Source organism: Taudactylus pleione, unplaced genomic scaffold (genome assembly GCF_031769625.1).
Source record: "Taudactylus pleione unplaced genomic scaffold, aTauple2 ptg000915l, whole genome shotgun sequence".
NCBI lineage: Eukaryota > Metazoa > Chordata > Amphibia > Anura > Myobatrachidae > Taudactylus > Taudactylus pleione.
This window is the reverse complement of record NW_028285316.1, coordinates 554734-581903: the sequence shown is the minus strand read 5'-3', so window position 1 is coordinate 581903 and position 27170 is coordinate 554734. Positions and strand designations below refer to the sequence as shown.

Below are 27170 nucleotides of genomic sequence, written 5' to 3'. Positions count from 1 at the left end.
ACATTTAATAATCCTTTTAATCTCATTTGATTATTAAATTTCAATATAAAAGGTCAGATCTCTTGATTCTGGTTGTTGTTCATATTTGGTTTTAGGAACTAATAAAAGATCTCTATCTGTAGCTAATACTTCATTGAATGCTCTATCTAGTATTTATTTAGGGTAACTGCAACTTTTAAAGGATTCTAACATCATAGTCTTCTGTTGGATCAAGGTATCTTTTGTAGAACAATTTGTCCTTTGGGATGTTTACTTTACAATGGCCCTGATTCAGACCCACTCGCGAGCGGCTGTCCGCTCGCAAGTGGGTCGATGTTCTGCACTGAGCATGCGCACGATGGAGGGAGCTCCGCCGTGCGCATGCGCCAGACGCAACGAGCGAAGGAAAGTCCTTCGCTCGTCGTGTCCGATCAAAGGGGGCGTGCTGTCAATGTTGATTGACAGCACGCCCCCTTTGGGGGGCGTGCCTCCCTGACGGGGGCATTCCCACGGGGACGCCTCCCGTCAGAAGCCGGCCCTCTGATAGAGCCAAAATCACTCCGGAGCTTGCGGTTGAAAACCTCAACCGCAGGCTCCGACTCGCAGTTTCGATGGTCGCGATGGTCAAGACCATCGCGGCCATCAAATTGCACGCTCGTATAGGCTGTGGGTGGTGACCCACAGCTATACGAGCGTCCAGGAGGACGCTCCATTTTTATGGAGGGCGGCCCTCATTCAGAGCGTGCGCTCTGCTCAGAGCGTACGGCTCTGAATGAGGGCCAATGTGCACTATTAAAATGAAGGTATGCACTGCTACATACTTCTTTAATATAATTAGAAGTCTGTATCTTATTTAATATTTCACGGGTCACATCCAGGAAGTTCACCTTCCTCCTTTCATAAGTATGAGTGAAAACTAAATTAAAAGTGTTAGTGTTGAGAGAAGTAACAAAATCAGAAGCTGTGATAGAATCCCCATCGCAAATGATAAATAGATAATCTAAGAAGCGGCCATAAAGGACCAGGTCGGCATCGGTCCACTCCAAATGAGCCTATCTTCGACCTGACCTACAGAGGTTGCCGTAACTTGGCGCAAACCTGGGCCCTGTGGCCGTAGGTCAGGTCGAAGACCAGCTTGTTTGGGGTGGCGGATTCGCTACCCACATACAGTGCCTGAATTTTACTATAATTATTAAATACCTCTTCTGACTAACCTTCCAAGCAATACCAGCAGATACCAGGAGAATCACTTGACAAAAGTTGTATAATTGTTAACATACAACTTGGGTATATGTATGTTGACACGGCTTTGGCTGTGTGCTTACAACAATTGTTAGAGACAGCAATATTTTTCAGCAAAATGTTGAATGCACCCACTGCATTATGTGCTGTGGATAGCTTATCTTAACTATGTGTATGAAGCCTTAATCTGGGTACACACTGGGCTATCAATCGAATGGCTGATATATTGCAAGCGTGTTGACAGGTGTGTACCCGATGTCTGTGAACATCGTTCACACGTATCGCTTCAGCCGATTTATCTACAGATCTGTTGGTGCATCTGCTGCTGTGCACGGGCGACCTGATGATCGCCCATACACATGCTGCAGGTACCCGGCAGTGAGTGACCACTCTAATGGTTGGACAAATTTCAAGTCCCGTCCAGTTGTGATGTCAGTCCCGACACATCATGCGGACGATTGGTAAGTGTGTATGCAGATTGGCTGACCCGTCGAACTAGTGTGTACCCAGCATTACATATTTTTACTTGTCCTTTGTAAGTAGCCAAAGTCCGGAGGAAAGAAGAAAGAGAGAGAAGACTGGAACACTCAAGAACCATACTCACAGAGAAGGAGACTGGAAACCGGTGACCATTAACACAGCCCGTATGAAGCCAGGTGTGTCAGGGCGGGTGCCCTATGGACTTCGAAGAAAGAGAGATAAGGGTAAGTTCTTACCATATCTCATTTTCTTCTTCAGGTCCATAGGGGGTCCACAGGGTTGACCTTGGGGCTGTCCCACAGCACTCCTTATAAGGGTGGGGACGCTCCTGTTATGAGAGGAGAATCAGTCGCCCAAAGGAAGCATCCTGAGAGGCAAAAGGAATCCAATGCAGAGAACCTTAGAAAGGTGTGGACAGAAGACCACATGGCCACCTTGCAAGGCAGAACAGCCGAGGCGCCCACAGCCCGAGTAGAATGAGCATCAACAGAAACAGAAAGTCCTTCCTATGTGTAGGCCCCTGAGATAACCAGACATTGGCTAGATGGCTTTGTATGTCTATCGGCCGGCCATCCTTACCTGTGAAATCCATAAACCACAAATAAGGAGTCTTAATTTCCCGAAGGAACTTAAATCCGGAGAGGCCGGACCACAGTCAATGAGGTCACCCCAGCCGAGAGGACTGGAGACTGAAATGTTGTTACAATAAGTTCCTGAATAATATGGAACTTAAAAACCACTTTAGGAAGATACACAGGACAAGTGTGACTCACAACCCTGCCTTGGTGAAATATCCAGAAGAGGGCAGCCACATGAGAACGCTCCCAATTCTGACACTCTCCTGGCAGATGCAAACGCCATAAGAAAGAGTCTAAGCCATAAACCATGTAAGGGCTATCAAAACTAGTGGTTCAAATGGAGGCCACGAAGAACCACTGCCAAATCCCAAGGAGCCCCTAGGGGGGATAAAGGGAGATAGAATTCAGAAAACACCCTGAAGGAGGGTCTGGATACTCGACAATGGAGCAATTCCACATCCGGACCATACTGACAGTGCAGAGGCCCGCACATTCAGGAAGGCCAGATCAGAGGGCTAGACCCAAGCCAGCTGGAAGGAATGCCAGAACTTTTGGAAATCCTAAACACCCGAGGATCATAGCTACAGGTACGATACCATAAGAATTATGTATGCCACATTCTGTGGTAGATCCCAGCAAAAGCTGGCCTACGCGCTCTAAACATCCCGATGACGACAGAGCCAGTGAAGCCTTAGGACCACAGTAGGGACGCAGTCAAAAACAAACGGTCCAGGGAAAGACAAAGGACCCTGAGACAACAGGTCCGGATATCGAGGCAGCAGGAACGGAGAGTCGATGGAGAGACTCTGAAAATCTAAGTACCAGTGACGTCTGGGTCAATCTGGAGCCAACAGCAGGACAGTACCTCAGTCTCAATTGAACTTCCGAAAACCTTGGAGAATGGAGACCGGAGGAAACAGGTAAACAAAGTGGAGGGTCCACTTCACTGACAACGCGTCACCAAAGGTTGCTTCAGTACCTCTAGTTCTGGACTCTAACACTGGCAGTGTGTGATAGAGTCAGGAGGCCATGAGAACCACCTCTGGGAGGCCCCCTCTGCTCACTAGGAGTTAAAACCTCTCTTGGAGAAGAGACCAGTCCCCGGGATGCACGTCATGATGGCTGAGGAAGTCCGCTTCCCAATGGAGAACTCCCGGAATGAACACTGCAGATGGCCGGGAGGAGACTCTTGGACTATGTCAGAATGTGACATTCCTGTCATTGCTGCCCAACTACGAGTGTCTTCTAGATGTAAGTCCCTGTTGTGACATTGTCGGACTGAACCTTTACAGGTTTACTGTGAAGTATGTGTTAGGCCACTGCGAGGGCCCAAGACCGCTTGAAATTCCAATAAGTTGATTGGCAGGACGGAATCGACAGATGTCCAACTGCCCCGAAAGGAGGGCAGACCGGTCACTGTGCCCCAGAGACTGCCATCCATTGTAAGGATCACCCTAGATAAGATGGCCATCGTCACCCAGATAGAGACAGACGCACCTCCGGAGAGCGCATCATCGTCTGAACAGTGATCCGATGGAGAAACTCGTTCCATCTGGAGAGGATCAGTTTTTGCAAAGGCCTGGAGTGGAGCTGAGCATATTCCACCCTTCCGAAGGTAGACACCCTGGATTCCAGAACCCACATTAGAGTGTAATGACACTTGTCGACTGTGGAGATATACGCACACTCGTAGTTGAAGAGTGGAGATCTTGTCTGACGTCAGAAAGATTCTCTGATTCTGAGAATCCAGCAGGGCTCCCAGATGAACCACACCCTGTGAGGGATTCAGGGAGGACTTTTTTCCCAGTTGATTAACCATTTGTGCTTGTGAAGGAAAGCAATGGTTAACATGAAATGGCTTTAAAGTACCTTGGTGATCCTGCTAAGAGCAGGAGGCCGTCCAGATTCTGGCGCAGTCGGATACCCTGTACAGGTGGGCTGTCATAAAAGCCATAAATCTGGTAAGCCCCGGTGGGGCTGTGGACAGTCCAAAGGGCAGAGCCCGACAATTGGAAGTGTTGCTGTGGCACAGCAAACCTGAGTTAACGCTGATGAGAGGGCTCTATAGGTACGTGTCCTGAATATTCAGCGATACCATAAAGTCCCCAGGTTCCATAGCTCGGATGATGGAGTGTAGGAGTTCCCTCCTGAACCTAGGCACCTTTAGGAATTGGTTCAGGGATTTGAGATAGAGGATAGGCCAATGAGGACCATTCGGCCTCTGCACCAGAAAGTAAAATAACCAGTCCCCCGCTGAGATAGTGGGGCTGGCATAATTACCCCTGCTTACCGCAAGGACTGTATAGCCTTCTGGATTTGTAAGGCCTTGTTCGGGTCTGAAGAAGGACCTGTGTAGCAAAACATGTGGGGAGGCCCTCTGAGCAATGAGAGGGCGTACCCCTGAGAGACTTCACCTCTTACCCAAACGTCCGTGGATCCGTGGTGACTTGACACCAGCTCTGGGCGAACTGAAAAAGTCGGTATCTCACTCTGGGATCCCCCAGATGAAGACCTGTCCCGTCAGGCTGAAGGTTTATACTTAGGTTTAGAAGAAGGCGTCTGGATGTCCAGGTCTGCTCGGCAACGTGACCCTCGTGGAGGCTGACAGCCTAGGAAAAGACTGGCCTTTAGGCTGACCCTGAGGACAAAAAGAACAGATTTAGTCCGAGGTCTTGTAGTGGGAGTAGCTGAAGGCGGAAATTTGCAGTTAGTGATACTGCGAACGTTGCTACAATCTTGTCAAGGTCAGTACCAAACAAGATCTCCCCAATATAGGGTATCCATTTTAAGGCCTATCTTGGAGTTCACCTCTGCCTTCCAAGAGCGCAGCCATAAGGTATGGCTGTGGATACAGTCGCAGCCGAAGCCCTGAAGGTTAGGAGACTGGCATCCAATGTTGTTACTGCAACATATGAAACTGCATTTTGAATGTGGGCAGCAAAAGGCATCTGATCCCCAGAAGTTTGAGGGAAAAATCTACAAATGCATCCGCCCAGCACTCGAGCATTAGCCATCCATGCGATAGCCATGGTTGGACGTGCAACAGCCCCTGAAAGCGAGTAAATAGATTTCACACAAAGTTAACACCGATGTATCCGTAGAATCTGTCAGAGGAGGCATGGGAGGCGTAGTAGCGCTCTTAATCAGAGTAACATGAGAAACCACCCCAGGAGGTGATTCCAATTACTAGCAATGAACCTCAGGGAATAGGAAACATGAGGTCAAAGGCTTTTGTGATACCTCTTATTTGGCAATTGCCAGACCTCCGCCAAGTGATCCACCCACTGGTCAGAGAGGGGGAAAACAGCCGAAGACACTTTAATGCTTAAACTGAGGGTGATTTGATTTGGGTACAGGTTCAACATCCACTCTAACTAGGATGCACAAATACTTGATTCAGGCTTCCCCTCGTGTGAAAGAGTTCGATACATCATCCAGTGCACCCTTGGCTGACTTATCTGTTAGACAGCAGTGCAGACTGGGAAGTAACCACAGGGCGTTTATTACGCCATTTTGTGTTTCGTAGAAACTATATCCACCCAGGTTGGCTGTTGTGGTAATCCCTGCAAGGGAAATGACGGACTGTTGTGGTACCTGAGGGAATTTTAAAAACTCCGTAGGGAGCGATAGTCTGTGTCACAGGGGTAAACTGCAAGAACTGCGAGATACCCAGAGGTGGAAGGGTAGCATGTTGAAGCAAACCCAAGTGGGTTAGAACTATGGGGGCCGCCAGGCGATCCGCAATAGAGGCCAGGGTCTTGAGAAACAAACCGTCCAGGGGGTATCCTATAAGGGGCCCGGCCCTTCATACATAACCCGTTCTGAGTCAAATCCTCCGCACATGACTTGCAGGATAGCAAAAATGGGTGCAGTATTGTGCTCTATTTCCTGGCCAGACATATCTGTAGAAATATCAAGCAATGCTACACCGGTCCTGATTGACGCTAAGATTAGCTGCAGGGACCCATTATCAGCGTATGCAACACATAGTTCCATCTAAAATATGGCAACATGCAGCACAGAACAGTATGTGACAAACCTCACAAATATTGACAAGTATATATATGTGAGGTCTCAGAAACACCCTAGGTACACCTGTATTAGGGCAGATTGTAAAGAAAAGGGATAGATATACACTGACAGGTGAGAGAAAAAGTCAGCACTAGCATAAGTCACATACAATGCAGAAATATATATACATAAACATTACATATAATATAGTGCAAGTCCACTATATTATATGTAATGTAACATTCAACTGCCCAGATTCAGTGTCTGGGAAGGCTATAGCACTGTGTACACTGACCTAAATGGTGAAGTACACAGGAGGACTGGACTCCTAGGAGATCTGCTGCTGCATCATAGAGGAAATGGCCGCCTGGAGACCTCAGAGGAAGCGTGGCCCACGGAGGAAGCAGCTCAGGGACGCCAAACCTTGCGCTGGAAAGGCGCGCTGAGCTGAAGGGAGGATCTGCGAGGCAGGAAAGGCTGCCTCCCCAGGCTAGCAATTAACCCCCGGAACGCCGGTTCCCGCTGCCGGCATAAAAAAAGAAATAAAATTAAAACTCTTAGAATAAAAAGTAGCTTAGGGGCTGCTAATCAGCCCCCCCCTGCGATAACGGTGACCCTACTCCGGCCGGGCACCAACTTATACCCCAAGGTCAACACTGTGGAAGAAAACAAGAGATATGGTAAGAACTTACCTTTGTTATCTCTGTTTCTACGAAGTCCATAGGGCCCACAGGGTTGACCTTGGGGTATAGCTGGATCTGGATCCACGGGCACCACGCAGTTAAAGCTTTAGCTCCCAGGACGCAATTGGGTCCATCCTCTTCTATACCCCGCCCCAGAGCCACAGGCACCTCAGTTGGTAAGCAGCCCAGGCCGGAGGAGGAGACTAAACTGGAACACACAAGAAAACCATACTCACAGAAAAGGGAGGCGGAAAACCGGTGACCAGCAACACAGCCCTTTTGAAGCCAGGTGCGTCAGAGCGGGCACCCTGTGGACCCTATGGACTTCGTAGAAACAGAGATAACAAAAGGTAAGTTCTTACCATATCTCTTGTTTTCTACTTCAGGGTCCACAGGGTTGACCTTGGGGATGTCCCAAAGCAGTTCAACTAAGGGCGGGGACGCTCCTGTGCAGAAAGGAGAATCCTGCACCCAAAGGATGCATCCTGAGAGGCAAAGATGTCAAATGCATAAAACCTCAAAAACGTCTGAATGGAAGACCAAGTGGCTGCCTTGCACAGCTGAACAGCGGAAGCACCACGTCTAGCAGCCCAAGAAGGACCCACAGACCGAGTGGAATGAGCCTTAACAGAGGCTGGAACAGGCAAACCTTCCGGTACATAAACCTCCCTAATAACAGAACAAAGCCAACGGGCTAAGAGGTTTGTTTGTTGGCAGGCCAACCCCTCTTATGAAAACCAAAGAGGACAAACAACAAATCGGACCTTCTAACAGAATCAGTCCGATCAACATAAATTCTTAGAACACGGACAACGTCCAACGAAGCCTCGCCAGCTGTAATATCAGGGGACTGAAAAGCTGGCACCACCAGTTCTTGATTGATGTGGAACTTAGAGACAACTTTAGGCTAAAACTCAGGACGGGTGCGAAGCACTGCTCTGTCCTGGTGAAAAATTAAGAAGGGGGGACTACAGGAAAGTGCCCCCAACTCGGATACTCTCCTGGCCGAAGCAATTGCCAGGAGAAACACAGTTAAGTGTTAACCACCTGAGATCAACCGACTCAAGAGGTTCAAAAGAAGGTCCCTGCAGGACCCGAAGAACCACCGCCAAGTCCCACGGAGCCACTGGAGGCACAAAGGGAGGCTGGATTCTAAGAACACCCTGGAAAAAGGTATGAACGTCAGGCAGTGTAGCGATTCTACGTTGGAACCACACAGACAGAGCCGATACATGAACCTTCAGGGAAGCAAGATGTAAGCCCAGGTCAAGACCTGACTGCAGAAATGCCAAAATCCTAGAAACCCTGAACACCTGAGGATCAAAGTTTCTGCACTCACACCACTGAAAATAAGTGTGCCACACTCTGTGGTATATCTGCGCAGAGGCCGGTTTACGGGCCCTCAGCATGGTACCGATGACAGAGCTTGAAAAGCCCCTGGACCTTAAGACGGCTGTCTCAAGAGCCACGCCGTCAAAGACAGCCAACCCAGATCTGGGTAAAGGCAAGGCCCCTGAGACAGCAGGTCCCGACGCTGAGGTAGAAGGAATGGAGCGTCGACGGACAAGCTCTTGAGATCAGAGTACCAAGGACGTCTGGGCCACGCTGGAGCCACTAGCAGAAACGTGCCCCCGTCCTGTGATTTTTCTTAGTACCCGAGGGAGCAGGGAGATCGGTGGGAACAGATACGCTAGGTGAAATGTCCATTTCACCGACAGCGCGTCCACCAGGCTTGCGCCTGCGTCCCTTGTCCTTGAGCCGTACACGGGTAACTTGTAATTGTGACGAGAGGCCATCAGGTCCAACTCCGGCAGTCCCCATCTGTCCACGAGAAGTTGAAACACCTCTGGGTGAAGACCATTCCCCGGGATACACGTCGTGACGGCTGAGGAAGTCTGCCTCCCAATTGAGGACTCCCGGGATGAAGACTGCCGAGATCGCTGGAAGGTGGCGCTCCGCCCAAGGCAGGATCTGAGACACCTCTGACATCGCAGCTCGGCTGCGAGTTCCTCCCTGGTGATTGATGTACGCCACCGTGGTGGTGTTGTCAGATTGCACCTGCACTGCCCTTCCGTGAAGAGCGGTGCCTGACAGCAGAGCCCTGTACACGTCCCGCAGCTCCAGCACGTTTATGGGAAGAACTGCTTCCTCCGCAGACCAATGGCCCGAGACAACGAGCCGGTCACTGCCTCCCAACCCCGGAGACTGGCATCTGTTGTGAGCAGAAACCAGTCCGAGATCCAAAAGGGGCGACCCTCGATGAGATGAGCTGGCTGAAGCCACCAAGCTAGAGACTGGCGCACTTCCGAGGACAAGACCAGTGTCTGGGATCGGATCCAGTGAGGCAACCCGTTCCACTCCGATAGAATCTGCCCCTGCAGGGGCCTGGAATGGAACTGGGCAAATTCCACCATGTCGAATGCCGACACCATGGACCCTAGGACTCTCATGGCCGAGTGTACCGACACCCTGGCACTGCTCAGGCAACTGTGTATCCGCATTTGTAGGGAAGCCACCTTTTCCGGAGTCAGGAAAATCCTTTGCTGACGAAAATCCAAAAGGTCTCCCAAATGAACCATCCGTTGTGATGGGATCAGAGATGACTTCGTCCAATTTATCAACCACTCGTGTGCCTGAAGACAAGCAATGGTCAGGTGGAGATGTCGAAGAAGTACCTCCGGGGAGCCCGCCAGCAGAAGATCGTCCAGATACGGCAGCAGCCGTATGCCCTGGTCCCGAAGGTGGGCGGCCATAATTGCAATCACCTTGGTGAACACCCTCGGAGCCGTGGAAAGAAAGGCAACGCCCGAAACTGGTAGTGATGTTGCAGGATAGCAAACCTCAGATACCTCTGGTGTGCCGGTGCTATGGGCACATGAAGATAGGTGTCCTGGATATCCAGGGAGACCATGCAATCCCCAGGTTCCATCGCCAGAATGATGGAACGTAACGTTTCCATCCTGAACCGGGAACTCTGAGGTATTTGTTCAGAGACTTCAAATTCAGGATAGGGCGATGAGAACCATTGGGCTTCTGTACCAGAAACAGAGTGAAATAGTACCCCGTCCCGCGTTGAGAGTGCGGAACAGGAACAATGACCCCTGCTTGTAGCAAGGATTGTATAGCCACCTGAATCTGGGAAGCTTTGGTCTTGTCCAGAGAAGGACTCATGCAAAAAAATTGTCGGGGCGGCCTGACCCGAAAAGACAGGGCGTACCCCTGAGAGACTACTTCTCGAACCCAGGCATCCGTGGTGGTATTGTGCCAACACTGGGCGAATTGGAGAAGTCTGCCTCCCACTCTGAGGTCCCCCAGAGGGAGGCCCGTCCCATCAGGCCGCGGGTTTATCTTCCTGCTTGGAAGAAGGGCGCCGAGCACTCCAGGCTTGCTTCTTGGGTTTAGAGGCGGTCTTAGCCGCCGACTGTCTCGGGAAGGACTGACCTTTTGCCTTACCCTGAACCCGAAAGGAACGAAAAGCCGAGCTCCGGACCTTGGCAGGCGTTGCCGCTGAAGGGAGGAAAGCTGACTTGGATTTAGCCAGGCTATCAACTATTTTGTCCAAGTACGGACCAAATAGTAATTCTCCATTGAAAGGTAAGGCCTCCAGGCCCTTCTTTGAATCGGAGTCCGCTCTCCAGGACCTCAGCCATAAGGATCGGCGGGCAGACACTGCTGCAGCCGATACCCGAGAAGTCAGCAGACTAGCATATCAAAGAGGCTTCTCCAATGTAGGAAGCAGCGTCCCTCATCTGTCCCAACAACGCCCTCTGGACATCCGGAGCGTCGTCCGGAAAGGTATCCTCCAATGCGTTGGCCCATCCCTCAATGGCCTTGGCCACCCAGGAGATGGCCATGGACGGTCGGGCCACTGCCCCAGAGAGGGAGTAAATGGACTTTAAGCAAGTCTCAACTTTCCTGTCCGTGGGATCCTTCGGCGAGGATATAGATGGTAATGGCAAAGTAGCGCTCCGTATTAAACGGGTGACTGGAAACCCCACTGGCGGTGGATTCTCACATTTTTTACAATGTGCCTCAGGAAAGGGGTAATTAGAAGCCAACCGCTTCTGAGGTAGGAATCTCTTACTGGGCGCCTGCCAAGCCACCGCCATATGATCCGTCAACTGATCAGACAGGGGAAACACCGCAGAAGCCACCTTAGTTTTTTTTTAAACTAGGATATTTCGACTTAGGAGCTGGTGCTTCATCCTCTATTAGGAGAATGGCTCGCACCGCCCTAACCAGTGCTCGCACATTAATGGACGACTTGGTATCCACTTCCTGGACCGATGTGTCAGAGTCAGTGTCATTAGGAACCTCCCCATCATCTGAGGACCCCTCTGAGTCCGATACATGTGCCGCCTGCGCCATAAGTGTACGTTTTGACGCCCTACAAGGCACGTCAGACTGCAACAGACTGAAAAGCCGAAGACGCGGCCGCCAAATTTTGTACGGAGTTAGAGAGCACATCCACCCAGGGTGGAGGAGCCGCCATAGGGGCCTGGAAGGGCACCACAGACTGCTGCGTCACAGGGGAAGCCTGTATATACATAGACAACCCCACATAAGGACCAACAGACTGAGACCCGGGGGGGCTGCGCAATAACTGCGGAACACCCGGGGAATGGGGGACTGCCAGCTGGGGCAACGCCCTAGTAGGAACCCCAGTCGGGACCGACAGACGGTCCGCAATAGACACCAGCACCTGAGAAAACATCACCCATGGTGGTTCCTGCGTCATAGGAGGTTTTGATGGGCCAGGAAGCACCTGGCACCGTCTACACAGGCCATCCTGTGACAAATCCTCCCTATCCACTCCTGCAGAACAGCATCCGCAGGAGACCAACACCGAAGCCACGGAGTGCTCAATCTCCTCGTCCGACATGACAAAATATATTAAATAAATAAATATATCTGGCAACAGAGCTGAATCGAGTGCACTCACCAGTGTGCTGAACAACAGCCCACGATATGGTACTGTGTAGCACACAACTAAGTGACGGACCTCACAAATACGTGATTTATATAGGTGAGGTCTGTAGAAACGCCCCTCCCCCACACACCTGTAGGGCTTGTAGGAGAAGTAAAGGGATAGGTATAAGCTGACAGTAAGTAGAAATAAGCACAGACAGGCAGCACTAGCAAAAGTCACATACCATGCAGAGAAGATATACTCACTGCACCTTTCCACTACAATCAACCTCCCAGATTCAGTGTCTGGGAGGGCTATAGCGCTGTGTACACTGTCCTTGATCGGGGGAGAGGTACACAGGGGGACCGGTCCGCATGCTCCGAGAGTATCTGCGCTGCCACAAGAAAATGGCCCCCAGAGACCTCAGAGGAGGAGTGGCCGCGGAATCTGCAGCTCAGCGACGCCAGACTACGTGCTGAAAGGCGTGCTGAGCTGAGGAGAGGAGCCGCTAAACAGGGAAGGATTCCTCCCCTGGCTAGCAATTAACCCCCGGCTTGCCGGCTTCCCGCTGAAATCCCTGGTGGGCTAGTGGTCTCACAGGGTATTCCTCCGCAGAGGGGGAGCCCGCAGCCACCGCTACCAGCCCCCGGTCTGTCTCCTAGAACCGGGGGCAAAGGACTGCATTTGTGGCAATACACACGAGCCGCCGCTAATCGGCGACTCGCAACTTACCTTGTCCCCGGCAGCAGTCCAGGGAGGTCCCCAGAGTCCGGCTAGTACGGACTCTGGCCTCCCGCCGCGATCCCCAGTGCGATACTGGCGTCGCGGCGCCAGCAGGGAAGAGCGGCAGCGTGGGCGTCTGTATAGACAGCCCTTCGCTGCCGCACTGAAGAACCTCTTGTTAAAAATAAAAAAACCTAACAGGCTCTTTTTTTTTTTTAAAATAAAAAGCTTTTGGGGCTGCTCCTGCGCAGGGTTACCCGACTCCGGCCGGGCACCAACTCAAACTGAGGTGCCTGTGGCTCGGGGGCGGGGTATAGAGGAGGATGGACCCAAGTGCATCCTGGGAGGAGCTACAGCTTTAAATGCGTGGTGCCCGTGGATCCAGATCCAGCTATACCCCAAGGTCAACCCTGTGGACCCCCTATGGACCCTGAAGTAGAAATTAACATTAGGTGCACTCACCCTATACAAGACAGAATTGAGCCTTAAGGAGTAGTGGTGGATGAATAGGACTCTCTATCCTCCTCTCCAAACATTTCATAATATCGTTATGAAAGGTGCAGTCAGAACGCATGCACGTGTTTGTATTCAGACTGCACCTTTCATAATTTTGTTATGGTTTTAAAATAGGAATCCACACGTTAAGTATTAGTATGAAATGTTAAATATATACATATGAGTTATTAGATGGAATCATTACGTTACCCCACCTGGCCAATGAGATTGCAGTGGGAGGAGTGGAGGGGCATAAAGGACTTTTTAGTACCCACTTGTTGTGCACCTTGATAAAGACTTGCTCTTTTGAAACGCATTAGTGGAGGATGCTTTGTGCCAATATTCCTATACCATTGGTGACATCTGCGACATTTGCTGGGACTTCCTTTGATTGCGCCAAATTGTTAACCAGATCATTGTTGTGACAGAGGAAACCGAAATTTGGAGACAGCCAGCTCAATTCTATTGTTTGCGAAGTTAATAGGGAGCTCCCGGCACTATTTAATTCAGAGCGCTGAAAAGGATTTATCGCAACCCTCCAGGGTTGCGAGCAGAAATCCGACAAAACTACAGGCACGATGCTGTTTTTTGCCCTTAGCGCTGGGAAACCAGCATCGCGCCGGGAAGTTTAGTCGGAGAATGCCCGTTCTCGCGACTAAACACCCTGTTTAAGGAGCGAGAACAGGCATTTCCCGACCTAACAGCGCAAAGAATTGAATAGTGCCGGGAACTCCCTCACTAGTTGTAGTGTGCAGCCCTAGCATGCGCAGGAGGTGATTTCATTAACTTTTGTAAGATGTACAAGCCAGTCTGGTATAAGTATTTTGCATGTTAAATCCATAAAATGAAACTAGAGCAGAGGAATAACTGACAAGAATAAAGGTCAAACAAGATGCAGCAGTCTTATTGCTAGAACATGGAGCAAAGAAGGTATTGTTCCCACTGTACTAGCCAGGTACGGTCTTATAGTTTTACCTTTGCACCCAAAGAGTGTTGACCTCAAAGAGGGAGTAAAATCTAAAGTATTCAAAGAACACTTGGGATATACTACAGGGACATTACCATTCCTCAAAGATGATCGGTGACCTTTCTGCATTGAGATGTGCAATATTCTAAAGCTCGGTACACACTGTACAATATATTGATCCAACAAAGGACAGTACAAAATATTGTACACATCGTATATGTACGCCCAAGCCGTCACTACAATGGTCGATCATCGCATCGTTCCACCTGCTATACTGCACAGCATCATACATCAGATCATGCAATGCGCACACATCGTATAGTGTACCCAGCTTAACACGTGTGTGTGTGTGTGTGTGTGTACGTGTGTATGTGTGTGTGTGTGTGTTCTACTCCAGCTATATTGCATTAGAAGTCTGTGCAGACACCTTACCTTTCCACCTCAGACAAGTAGTGGAAAGACGTGAAATATTTGATTAGTGCCCTACAGTATTCCCAAAATAAGTATGCATGTTGCATGTCAACAAAAGAAAAAGGTAATGGAGTATTATGGTAAACTCAATCAATATTGTTCATTGTAGGTCTATACACAAAGCATCAGGCCAATTCAACCCTGCACATTTTGGCAAGTTAGTGTTATTTTGTATTTCTACCTATCCATAATATTGAGGATGGTGGCATTGTTATTTGATTCATAGAGCTTTTATGTCACATGTGAAATCTAAAACCCTTCCAAATGTATCACTGATATTTTGAAACTAGCCATGATCTGAGTGCTGTCTGCCTACACTGGTGTCTGCTTTGGGGGACAGGTAGGTCCTAACCCAGTACAAACAATTACCGACCATTAGCAAAAGGTAAATTCTCGTGTGTGACCAGTTATTTGACTGAAGCTATTAACAGAGAAACTTGTGTCAGGAGTTAGTAGAAGTCAAACTTTAAAGGTCTATCCTTGTTGGGATCAGACAAGAGGTGACTTAATGTAATCTGTGTTGGCAGCAAGATGCATGCAAAGATTGTGTATTTTTACACATAAGCAGAGCTGTGCACAAAGATGCTCCATCTCTTCATTTGCTCATGTGTTTAGTATGCTACAAGTAGTTATCTGTAGCTGGTGCAAGATACAGCTCCTCACAGGCATGTATGCAGATAATTGCTGTCCTGAATAGGATTACTTGTTTGAACACATTCTTACTGAGCTTTGCATACATAAGAACAAGCTTTCCCACCTGTTTCGTGTCCCTGGACATAAGGCTTGCTGCTACACTCTGCAATCGCACATATGCATGTTCACTGCAGTAGTGCAAATTGGCAACACACGTTAACTAGCTCAGTTGTCACACTGCATCAGTCCTTTAGTGAACAATTTATCCCCGATGCAATGCCTCAACCACATCACCCACCCTTGTGTGTGACTACAGAAAGAATGTTTGTACAGAAATGTGTGAATCTGACAAATTTCAGCTTAAAACGTAGCCCTTTTCTTATACAAATCTTCTGCCAAGGCGGATAATTATGGGCATTTATTAAATAAGTTGTGTTTGCTGTAAAAGCTACATAATGTTTCTCTTGGGTAGGTATAACGTTTATTATGCCTGGTAGAAACCATCTTAAAAGGAATTAAGTGCTTTTTGCTACATTTCCCCATGATTAATAAGCACTTGACTTTTAATAAAGGATTCTCTGATCTTTCATAATTTTAAACTGTCTTAAGCTGCAAACACAAGATTTTCTATCCAACTAGTTTATTGGTTGGAATGAAAATCTGGTAAGGTACAAAAGCAAATGACAATCAGCAATTTGCTCCCAAACGCCAGAAAATGGACAAAAACGGTTTGATCTAAACAATTTGTTCAAACTTGTCTGACGACCATTTATATCTGTTTTCTGGCATTTAGGAGCAAATTGCTGATCAGTTACTCCCATACATTACCAGATTTTCATTCCATCCAATCAACTAGTTCAGTGGTTCTCAAACTCGGTCCTCAGGACCCCACACAGGTCACGTTTTACAGGTCTCCTGGCAGGTGCACAGGTGTAATCATTACTCACTGACACATTTTAAAAGATCCACAGATGGAGCTAATTATTTCACCTGTAATTCTGTGAGACCTGGAAAACGTGCACCGTGTGGGGTCCTGAGGACTGAGTTTGAGAACCTGTGAACTAGTTGGATGGTTGGACAGAAAACCTTTACGGGTGTATGCAGTTTTAGGCCTTATGCCAGACCTCACTGTTACTCATTCCCTAGTAAAACACATGAGCATGTAGAATAGTAGAAAACATGGCATAGTATTACCATACTCCTGTCTTGTATTATGCTTATGCATTTACTACTGGTATAAACACATTGGGGAAGCTTATAAAAACCATGTGATCAACCTCTATTTTCGCTCCTCTAAAAAAATAAAAATTTGCCATGAAAATAGGTATTTGTCCCCAGGATGGTAACTGCAACAGAAACATTCTTCAAAGAAATCCACATTGTAGTTTACAAGAAAATGTGTTTATTTAAATCTGAATTCTTTACTTCTGGCTGGATTCAGATTTGGATGTGGAGGCTCTCAGGGAGGAAAGTCTACGCCTCTTGGCGATCTGCTCCTGGCGCTTCTCCTTGGCTTCCTGAGCAAAAGGAAAACATACATATTTAAAGTAATGTGTTCACTTAATGTGTGGGCCTGTCACTTGCAGTATTATACACTATGGACAATGTGCAGATCTGTCACTTTAGGTATGGTATTTAAGATATCAAAGCAATAAACATGAAAAGTAACCAAGCTCAAAATTTATTGGGATTATTAGTAATTAAAACCCAAAGTGATTAGTTACTGCTTAATGCGATTATGATGCATCTAGATGGTGACAGGTTGCATATTTTGTCCAGATGAGGAAATATATACAAATAGTTAAAACAAAGCATTTTTCATGAACATATTTTGGCAAAATGTATCATTTCCCTTTGAGAATTTGTAAATATGAAAGCAAATCAATAACACCCCACACTAGTCACTGCAGACAGTAGTAGGGTCACAGTACTACCTACATACACAAAAGTTCTAGATGTTATTTACACCAAAAGGAAGTGGTGCTTATGGAGAATGTTTGCTCATAAAATAATGTACCTTTGTTCTCTTAGCCAAGAGCTTGGCATACTCTGATGCTTCCTCCTTGTTCTTCTGAGTTCGCTGCTTCTTCAGGGCAATACGTCTACGCTTGTGCTGAAGGACTCTAGGGGTCACAAGACGCTGGATCTTGGGGGCTTTAGTCCTGGCCTTCTTCCCTAGTGACAATGAGCACAATTTACTACATATATGTCACCCAGTTGCCAAATTCAAAAGCTGCTTTTCAAAGTACATTTTAAAATTGCAGCAAATCTCTCTGCAATACTATGATGCTACAGAAAGCATGGATCATTAAGTTTAATGATTAAGCTAATAAATATAACCATATTAGAAAAAAAAATAAAATTCTATTGTCCATGGTAGAAAAAGATCATACTAATTACATTTAGCGCTAGGCAAGGTAGACTAAGAATCTGTTTTAACCACTTAACTGACAAATTCTTTTTCCAAAAACCGCTCCAAAATTGTCGGTTTCTTTTATGATTGAATTAGGTCACAAACATAATTTGAAACTTATCCATCAGTTTTATTTGAAATAAAAAAAATTTTAAGACACAGTATACCATAAAAATATGCAATTTTTATGTTATGCTGTAGTGATGGCCATTGACGGCTGTACCATCGATGGTCCAACCATCGTTAGAAGCCATCAATTGTTTTGAGATTGGTCGAGGAGATCTGTGTAGACCACAACTGCCGATGTCTCCTAAACATCGATTGAGGATTGCCATCGATGGTGCAACATTGATGGCCACCAGCAATGGCAAATCCACTTGGGTTCCGTCATGCCATCGATTGTTTGCAAACCATCGATGGCCGGTTGCCAACCCTAATCAGAGACTCTGCGATATATATATCTATTTTTTTGGTCAATGGATATCTATCTCTCGGGACGCATGGGGACGGGGAGGCGGAGCTGAGGCCGGAAAAGAGTGGGTGGGGGCGCCAGGGTACATGGCAGCAGCCACGGCTACCAGAGCTGCTGCTGCTGCTACAGAGTGATCTTACTGATCACTGTGCCGCAGCCGCACCGGGAGGGCGTCCCGTTAGCGGCCCAGACACAACAGCAGCTACTAGAGCCGCCGCCGCTGCTCGTACACACAGTGATCTCACTGATCCGGAGCAGGTGGGTGTCCCGCTAGCGGCCCGGAGACATAGCAGCGGCTGCCAGAGCCGCCACCACTTCTGATGGTCCGGCTGCCCGATCACTGCTGGGCACAGTGATCGGGTCGCAGCAGCGGCGGCTACATGAGCCGTGGCTGCTGCTTCTAGGGGGGTGCCGCCGGTGCCCGATCACTGTGGCCAGTAGTGATCGGGACACAAAGGAGGAGGTGGCACAGGTGTAGGGACCAGCAGGTACCTGTGAGGTGGGCGGCTGCTGGAAGTAAACTTCCAGCATGCCGCCCACTGTGTGATTCTGACTGGTCGTATCAGATACGACCATGACAGGGAAAGCCCACTCTGGTATGGTCGTACCTAATACGACCGTGCCAGGCAAGTGCTTAAACCAATGCACAGACCTTCCTACACTAGTGCAGGTTTTGTGAAGCATCTTAAAACAGCACAGGTAGATTAAAGGTGGAGCCAGTTACATAAACCAGTGGCAAGTAAAATTCACCTGTGCTTCTACAGAAGGAGCAGCTGTGCTTACATTCTGTGCAACACAGTAAATAACTGCATTGACAGTATATCAGCCAAGGAAATTAATTCAGTATATTTGTAGGAAATCTCGAAAAGTATCAAGCTATAGATGTGTCCACATATATGTCCTCCATATACTACGTCACATTACATATGACGCGTGAGCATCGTGTGAATCGATAGCGCAGTGTTTTTAGCTGCAAATGCGCCTTATTTGCAAAGTGATAACATCTGGACGTACAAACAGCTTATGCCTATATTGTGTGTGCGACGGCAAAGCAATTTGCATGCAAAATGCTACGTTAGTGTCAGTGGCTAATAGCATTTTGTATGCAGATACAGCCGCAGTTGCACAGAATATAGGCATGCCACATATCATTTTAATCAGCAGAAGCTGCTTGTGCGAACTTTGTGAATAAGATGCATTTTAAGGGGAAAAAATTGCATGAAAAGACAGACAGTGCTACAGAGTAGAGCAGTTATTTTCAACTTGAGGCACACTACACAAGATTTTAAAATTGCCAAGGCACACCATCCAGCTATGCGGTGTGCGTGATCAATGACAAAACAAACATTGGCTCCCACATAAAAATATACACACATATTGGCCTCCACAGGAATGAAACACACTACACTACAAGTGTGCTGAGCTGACTGCCGCGGCACACTTGACAACCGCTCGCGGCACACAAGTGTGCCACGGCACAGTGGTTGAAAAACACTGGAGTAGAGGCTAGATGTATGTGGACACATCTGTGATAAATGTTACTCCAAGAAGGTTAGGACAACACATATAAGGCAAATACGTCAAACTATATTACTCATGCGAGACATTATACATAGTCACTCTTACCTTCCTTAGATAGAGGCTTCCTAACCACATACTGGCGTACATCATCTTCTTTGGACAGGTTGAAAAGCTTGCGGATTCTGCTGGCCCTCTTTGGACCCAAACGGCGGGGAACAGTGTTGTCTGTAAGGCCAGGAATGTCCTTCTCACCTATAACATTTACAAAACAAAGATGGACATCAAAAAAATAAAAAAGGTCCTCTGTAAACAGCTAGTTATTTTATTTTTAAATAGCGAGGAGATGCAGGAAACTTGTAAGTGCATTGTAAACTACATACACGATATGCATTTTGAAACAGATGCAAGTCTTCCAATGGCACATTCACTGGAAGATGAACTGACTGCAGAAAAGGGATCACTTTCACTATGAGGCCAGTGCAGACTATTGGTCACAGTATATGGGAATGCACCACTAGCAGATATACGGTCACTTGTGAGAATTTACCCACAAGTCTAAATGTGAATCAAACATTGACAGCTGTACCAAATAAAATTAACTACAATAAGGTAAATTTTTAAAATATTTAGGGCATGGACCACTGTACCATTTTATATGATCTGCTTAATATGCACAATTTGTGTCCTGTACTGCAATTACATTGCTAGGCTATGCAAGCTATAAGAAGTTAGATCACTAAGAAAATATACATCGAGGTATTTCTTTAAGAGGGCTCAACATTGCAAGTGGAAAATGAAGTACACAGTGTGGACCATGCCTTTGTTATAGCTATTCCCATTTATTAAGTTTTATTCAGTTTTCTAAAGCGGAGTACACAGAATACGATGTGTGCACCCAGCAACGGCCTGCAGTAGTGGAACGAGATATTGCGCAACTACCATCCGGTGTACGACCGCACAATATTGTTACATGATGCATTTAGCAGCATGGCGTTCATTGCATCGCCCCATCAGTTATGCAGCACAGCAGATAGAATGATGCGCTGAACGACTGTCGTGCAAACAAGGTCAGGTGTACACACTACTATCCGCACAATATATCATTCCGATCCGCGTCAGAAGGATATATTGTAAGACGAATCAGTGTGTACCCAGTTTAACAATCCAGTACTTTTCTTTAGGTCATCTAAATCGAAGTTAAACCAAAGACATTAAAATGCACTATTTTGGACAACAGTTCAGAAATACAAGGCTATTCTGCATAGCAGTCATGCTGCTTGTTCTACAGAAGCAAAATATGAAACCTGTAATAGAAAAGCATCACCGAATACCTAAACTACCAAGAAAACCACATAATACTGGCTGCAAATTATAAAACAAAGATTTTCACATGTCGCCAAAACAAATTCCAGGAAACACACCTTTCAGTAACCAGGACTGGTTATACATCTTACAACTTGTGGGGAGAGAGATTATTATTTTTTATTTTTTTTTAAATGTAAAAAAGGGAGATGGTTCCTGAGTGTAAAAGGAGGAAATGCTTTGAAATAGTCACCAATCGAACATAATATTAAAGTCAGCTGCCCCCCCATGCCACCAAAATAGCTCTGACCCTTCAGGGCATGGACTCCACAAGACCTGTGAAGGAGTCTATGGTATTTGAAACCAAGACGTTAGCAGTAGATACTGTGCAAAATGTCTTGGACTTGTTTTTTCCAGTACATCCATCAGAAGATCTGGGGAATTTGGAGGCCAAGTTAACACCTTGAATGAACTCTGTCATGTTCCATAAACTATCCCTGAACAATTTTTGTAGTGTGGCACATTGTCCTGCTGAAAGAGGCCACTGCCATCACGGAATACCATTGCCAAGAAGTGGTTTACTTGGTCTGCAACAATGTTTAGGTAGGTGGTATGTGTCAAAAGTATTATCCACATGAATGGCAGGTCCTAAAGTTTCCCAGCAGAACATTGCCCAGAGCATCACACCGTATGTCTGCTTGCCTTCTTCCCATAGTAAATCCTGGTGCCATTTCACTGTCCAGGGTAAACAAAGCACATGCATCCAGCCTCCATATGATATAAAAGAAAACTTGATTCATCAGAGCAACCCACCTTCATCCAATGCTCCATGGTCCAGTTCTGATGCTCACAACAGTGGACAAGGGCACTGTGCAAGCTGCCATGCACTGTGTTCTGACACCTATCATAGCCAGAATTAACTAGCGTTCCTGCTAGGCTGTTTCAACTGGGCGCCGTGCCCTGCCCAATTTCTGAAGGGCAGAAAGCACCCTGCCCTCCAGCGCGCAACGCCCCTCTGAAACAACCTACGGGATCTGACCACTCGCGTGCCCAGTGTCCCATGGGTGGGGAAAACAGCAGAGCAGTCGTAACCGCCGGTGAAAGGATCCATCCATTCAGTGTGACCGGTGCGCTTGGGGGCTGCCCGGCATGTCTGTAAGAGCCGGGAATGCCTCCAAGAGTGACGAAAAGGGGACGGGTCATAAAGACATGCCCCTTTTCATTGACCACGCTCCCTATTCGGGCGCAGAAGTGCCCTTGCTCTAGGTCCGGTGCCCTGCCTGCCGCCAGACCTAGAGTGAACACTAACTACTTTGTGCTACAGTAGCTCTTCAGTGGAACCAGACGGGCCAGCCTCTGCTCCTCACATATCACTGATCCTTGAGCTCCCATGACCCCTGTAGCCTGTTTACTGGTTGTCCTCCCTTGGACCACTTCTGGTAGGTAACTGCATACCAGGAACACCCCACAAGGCTTTCCATTTTGGAGATGCTCTGACCAAGTTGCCTAGCCATCACAATCTGGCCCTTGTCAACGTCACTCAGATCCTTACGCTTGCCCGTTTTCCCTGCTTCCAACACTTCAACATTCAATAAGTGATATATCCCACCCCTGACAAGTGCCATTGTGACGAGATAACCAATGTTATGACTGATCGCTGTGTATGATTTATTCTCTGTGTTAGTGATCAAATCCAACTGATGCAAACCAAAGCTCCAAACATTGAGTACTGACACTTTCCTAACTGCAGACACTAGTTATTAGTGATCCTGTAATATATCAAGCCTACAGTGTTTTAGTAGCTTTACTGAACAGTTATTTGTATTCTCTGTAGTCACATTCATTCCAATACACACCGTAGATATTTATGCATGTGTGCACATTGCATACATTATAACAGAACCAAACATGTCCCTACAAAGCTGTCAAAGAACATTAACCTATTTACAACCTCCCCCATTCCTCAGAGTTTTATTATGAATGTATGGTTTGCACCCAACTAGAAATCCCATGATTCTAGCAGCTTGAGTCCATGCAATCTTATTTTATTACATGCTGGGGTTACCTTTAAATTAGTAATACCCATACTAAAGTTTGATTTCAAATACATGCACTATCATGAAATAAAATCCATCCTGCATAGTCTCATCACTAGGGTAAGCAATATAACTCACCTTTCCTGACAATAACCAAGTTCAACACACTCAAGTTAGCATCGACAATACAGCCACGCACAGATTTGCGCTTGCGTTCACCAGTTCTCCTGGGGCGGTAGCAGGAGTGGCCCTTGCTCAGAAGAAGACGAACACGTCCATGCGTGAGGACTCCCTGTTTCATGGGGAACCCTTGCTTGTCATTCCCTCCGCTGATGCGTACAACATAACCCTGCGTGAAAGCACAGAAAAATGGATTTGATGAGAAAACATGCACTTTTAACAGAAGAAAAAAACCTGAAAACGGCTTACAGATCATAGCCCAGGAATCCCTTATATACTTCATGCCTAAAGGAATCCCTTATATACTTCATACCTAAAGGAATCCCTTATATACTTCATACCTAAAGGAATCCCTTATATACTTCATACCTAAAGGAATCCCTTATATACTTCATACCTAAAGGAATCCCTTATATACTTCATGCCTAAAGGAATCCCTTATATACTTCATGCCTAAAGGAATCCCTTATATACTTCATGCCTAAAGGAATGCCTTAATCCCATTTGCGATTAGTTTATACACAAAAAAATAAGACAACTTCCTTAGAGCTCATTAATGAGAATATCTGCACAACACCACATTGCCAAATGATAACTTACCTTCCATTCTTCACCCAAAGGGTCAGCGGAAACCTCCGTGGCCATACGCTTTTCATAGAAAGTACGCAGCTTGCGCTCATCGTCCACCTCAATGAGCTTCTGGCAGCCAGTGGCTGGGAAAGAGATGTTCAGCTGTAGGAACAAGAAGTTACCACTGTATAAAATGGGCAGATCAATGGGTCACAGCCTACAGGAGGGCAATTGTGTGCTATGGTACCTCCGTATTGCTCTATAGCAGACATGTAGGGTATGGCAGCGCTACATACAGCCACATGTAGTCATGTCACACACACAGGAAGAGTAGTCATGGAAAGAGCGAGACTATGAGGGCGGCCCATATACACACACACTGTGTGCCAGCAGCAGCACCTCTGCCAGTGTCCTATTAGTGGCTGCACGTTACACGCTAGTCACTAACACGTCCTCAGGAGCCTCCAGAACCGGGCACACACAGCACGTCCAGGCACCGGCGTCACCGGGCAGCAGTATGTGGGGACACAGTGCCGGCAGCCCCGCTACCCGCCTGATCAGTGCCCGGGTCACACGGAGATACAGCGTGGTCCCGGCACAGACTCCCTCCGACAAGAAAACACAGCCGGCAGCGGCCATATCTCTCCCTGATCACAGCCCCCCCGCCGCCGATGATCCGCTGCAATCCGCCCGCTTGGCGCCCGATACAGGATATTGTCGCAGACCGCTGCTACCCCGGCACCCCACGCTGCACTGTCCGGGGAATATGCCCCAGGTCGGGGGCACAGGGTTGTTATTACACGCCAGCTCCCGGCCTCACCTTCATGGTCGCCAACCAGTCTGTCTCAGGACCCGCCGGAAAGAGGCCGAACTTCCGACCAGCGACCTCACATAGGGAGGGCAGAGGGGCTGCCGTGACGTCACTTGCCAGAAAAGCACGGCCAAGCGGCAGCGCCACCTGCTGGGGGGAGGTGAGTCATACATCGGCTAAATTACAATGCTTGTGATCCACGTAGTATAGTTTCCAAGTGTGTATGTTTTTATTTACTGCATTTATTTTGTGAAGGATAAACATAATTTTACTGTACACATTGCAATATTATAAAATAGATTATGAGGATTTATTGCATACACCAGTGGTTCCCAAACTTTCTTGAATCACAGCACATACTAACAGTCCATATTTTGAGGATAGCCATGCTTGAGCACAGGTGCCTTAATTAGTACCTTGGTTATTTTGATTTAACCATCTGTGCTCAAGCACGGATATCACTATTACCACGACTGTTAAGCTGGGTACACGTGTAAAGCTTTTCTGTCTAACCATCCAACTAGTTGATTGGTTGGAATGAAAATCTGGTAACGTATGGGAGTAACTGATGATCAGCAATTTGCTCTTAAATGCCAGAAAACAGATGAAAATGGTCGTCAGACAAATTTGTTAAATGTTTGACCTAAACAATTTGTTCAAACAGCAGTTTTTGTCCATTTTCCGGCATTTGGGAGCAGATGGCTGAATGTCATTTGCTTTCATACCTTACCAGATTTTCATTCCAACCAATAAACTAGTTGGATGGTTGGACAGAAAATCTTTATGTGTGTACCCAGCTTTACTGTGCCTCGAGGACCAAGGTTGGGAATCACTGCCCTAGAGAATCAGCATTTTTGTCATGGCTCCCCTTGGCCAGAAGTTCCTTATTGAGAAAGTCAGCAAAAATCACTACATTAAGTAAATTCAGGCTTGCCTACCCTCCCGATTTGGTCGGGAGCCTCCCGAATATCGGGTGCCGCTCCCGACCCCCCGGAAAGGCAGGCAAGCCTCCCAGCTGCCGCCTACCCCCCCAGACTAATAGTAAAAACCCCGCTGGCGGGGGGCCTGATGACGCGATTCGCGCTGAATCGCGTCATCGTGGCTCCGCACCCTGCTTCACAATGTCTTTTTTCCGGCATTGTGAAGAGGGGGCGGGGCCACGATGATGCGATCGTGCGGTCACGCCCCCGGCCCCACCCCCAAAACGGCATCATAGCCCGGCCACGCCCCCCACACAATGCAGGCATTCAGCTCCCTCCCGGAAGGAGGGAGCTGAATGTCGGCAACTATGAGTAAATTGTGCTTATCTATCATCCTTAGGATCAAGTGTAGGCCTACCATCCTGTCCCTTTAAACCGGGACACTCATGAATTACATAGGTTATGTGGCTGGCTGACTGCAAGCCTGCATTTCACTTTGTTTTAATCAGCCACAAAAGCTGTGTAATTCATGAGTGTACCGGTTTAAAGGGAAAGGATGGTAAGCCTAGTTATGTGATGGTGGCCAGGGTTCCACTTCTGTTTGTCCACATATTTTATGTCTGGCAGCCGCCAGCACTGGTTTTGCCTATCACATTGACAATAAATAATTTGATTTGGTCCTGGGCCAACAACCCGTGGCACCCCTGCAAGTGCTCCGCGGCACCCAGTTTGGGAAACACTGGTATACACTAGGGGTGTGCACCGGCCACTTTTCGTGTTTTGTGTTTTGGTTTTGGATCTGGATCTTTCTTCGTGTTTTGGATCTGGATTGGTTTTGCCAAAACCACCCTTCCGTGTTTTGGGTTCTGGGTTTTGTGTTTTGGATCTGTATTTTTTTGAAAAAAAGCATAAAAACAGCTAAAATCACAGAATTTGTAGGTTTTTCTGCTCCTATGCTATTATTAACCTCAATAACCTTAATTTCCACTCATTTCCAGTCTATTCTGAACACCTCACACCTCACAATAGTGTTTTTATGTCCAAAAGGTTGCACCGAGGTAGCTGGATGACTATGCTAAGCGACATGAGTGGGCGGCACAAACACGTGACCCATCTAGGCGTGATACTGCAGTGGCAGACAGGATGGCAGTTTGAAAAACTAAGCCCCAAACTGTACATAATGCAAAGAAAAAAAAGAGGTGCAAGATGAAATTGTCCTTGGGCCCTCCCACCCACCCTTATGTTGTATAAACAGGACATACACACTTTAACAAACCAATCATTTCAGCGCCAGGGTCTGCCACACGACTGTGGCTGAAATGATTGGTTCATTTGGGCCCCCACAAAACAAGCTGGCAATTAATCTGTCCCTGCACAAACTGGCTCTACGGAGGCAAGATGTCATCCTCATCCTCCTCATCCACCGATTCCTCACCCTCTTCAGTGTTGTGTACATCCTCATCCTCACAGAGTATTAACTCGTCCCCACTGGAATCCACCACCACAGGTCCCTCTGTATGTTCTGGAGGCTGGTCTCCCTGGAAGAGCTGATAATTCATTTTGATGAACATCATCTCCACATTCTGTGGAAGCAACCTCCTACGCCTTTCGCTGACAAGGTTCCCGGCTGCACTAAACACTCTTTCGGAGTACAGACTGGAGGGGGGGCAACTCAGGTAAAATAGAGCCAGTTTGTACAGGGGCCTCCAAATTGCCTCTTTTTCCTGCCAGTACAGGTATGGACTGTCTGACATGCCTACTTGGATGCTGTCAC

The 27170-nt window shown here is 47.4% G+C and overlaps 1 protein-coding gene across 1 annotated transcript; it reads right to left on the bottom strand.

Moving 5' to 3' along the window:
- Positions 1-16550: 16550 nt before the first annotated feature.
- On the bottom strand, positions 16551-24590 carry RPS6 (ribosomal protein S6). The gene is made up of 6 exons (XM_088459584.1): positions 24486-24590; positions 23696-23827; positions 23054-23264; positions 19683-19829; positions 17189-17346; positions 16551-16688 (listed from the first exon to the last, which is right to left on the bottom strand). Exons 1-6 carry the CDS (start codon positions 24489-24491, stop codon positions 16593-16595), a joined length of 750 nt encoding a protein of 249 aa, XP_088315710.1. The 5' UTR covers positions 24492-24590; the 3' UTR covers positions 16551-16592.
- Between the last annotated feature and the right edge of the window lie 2580 nt (positions 24591-27170).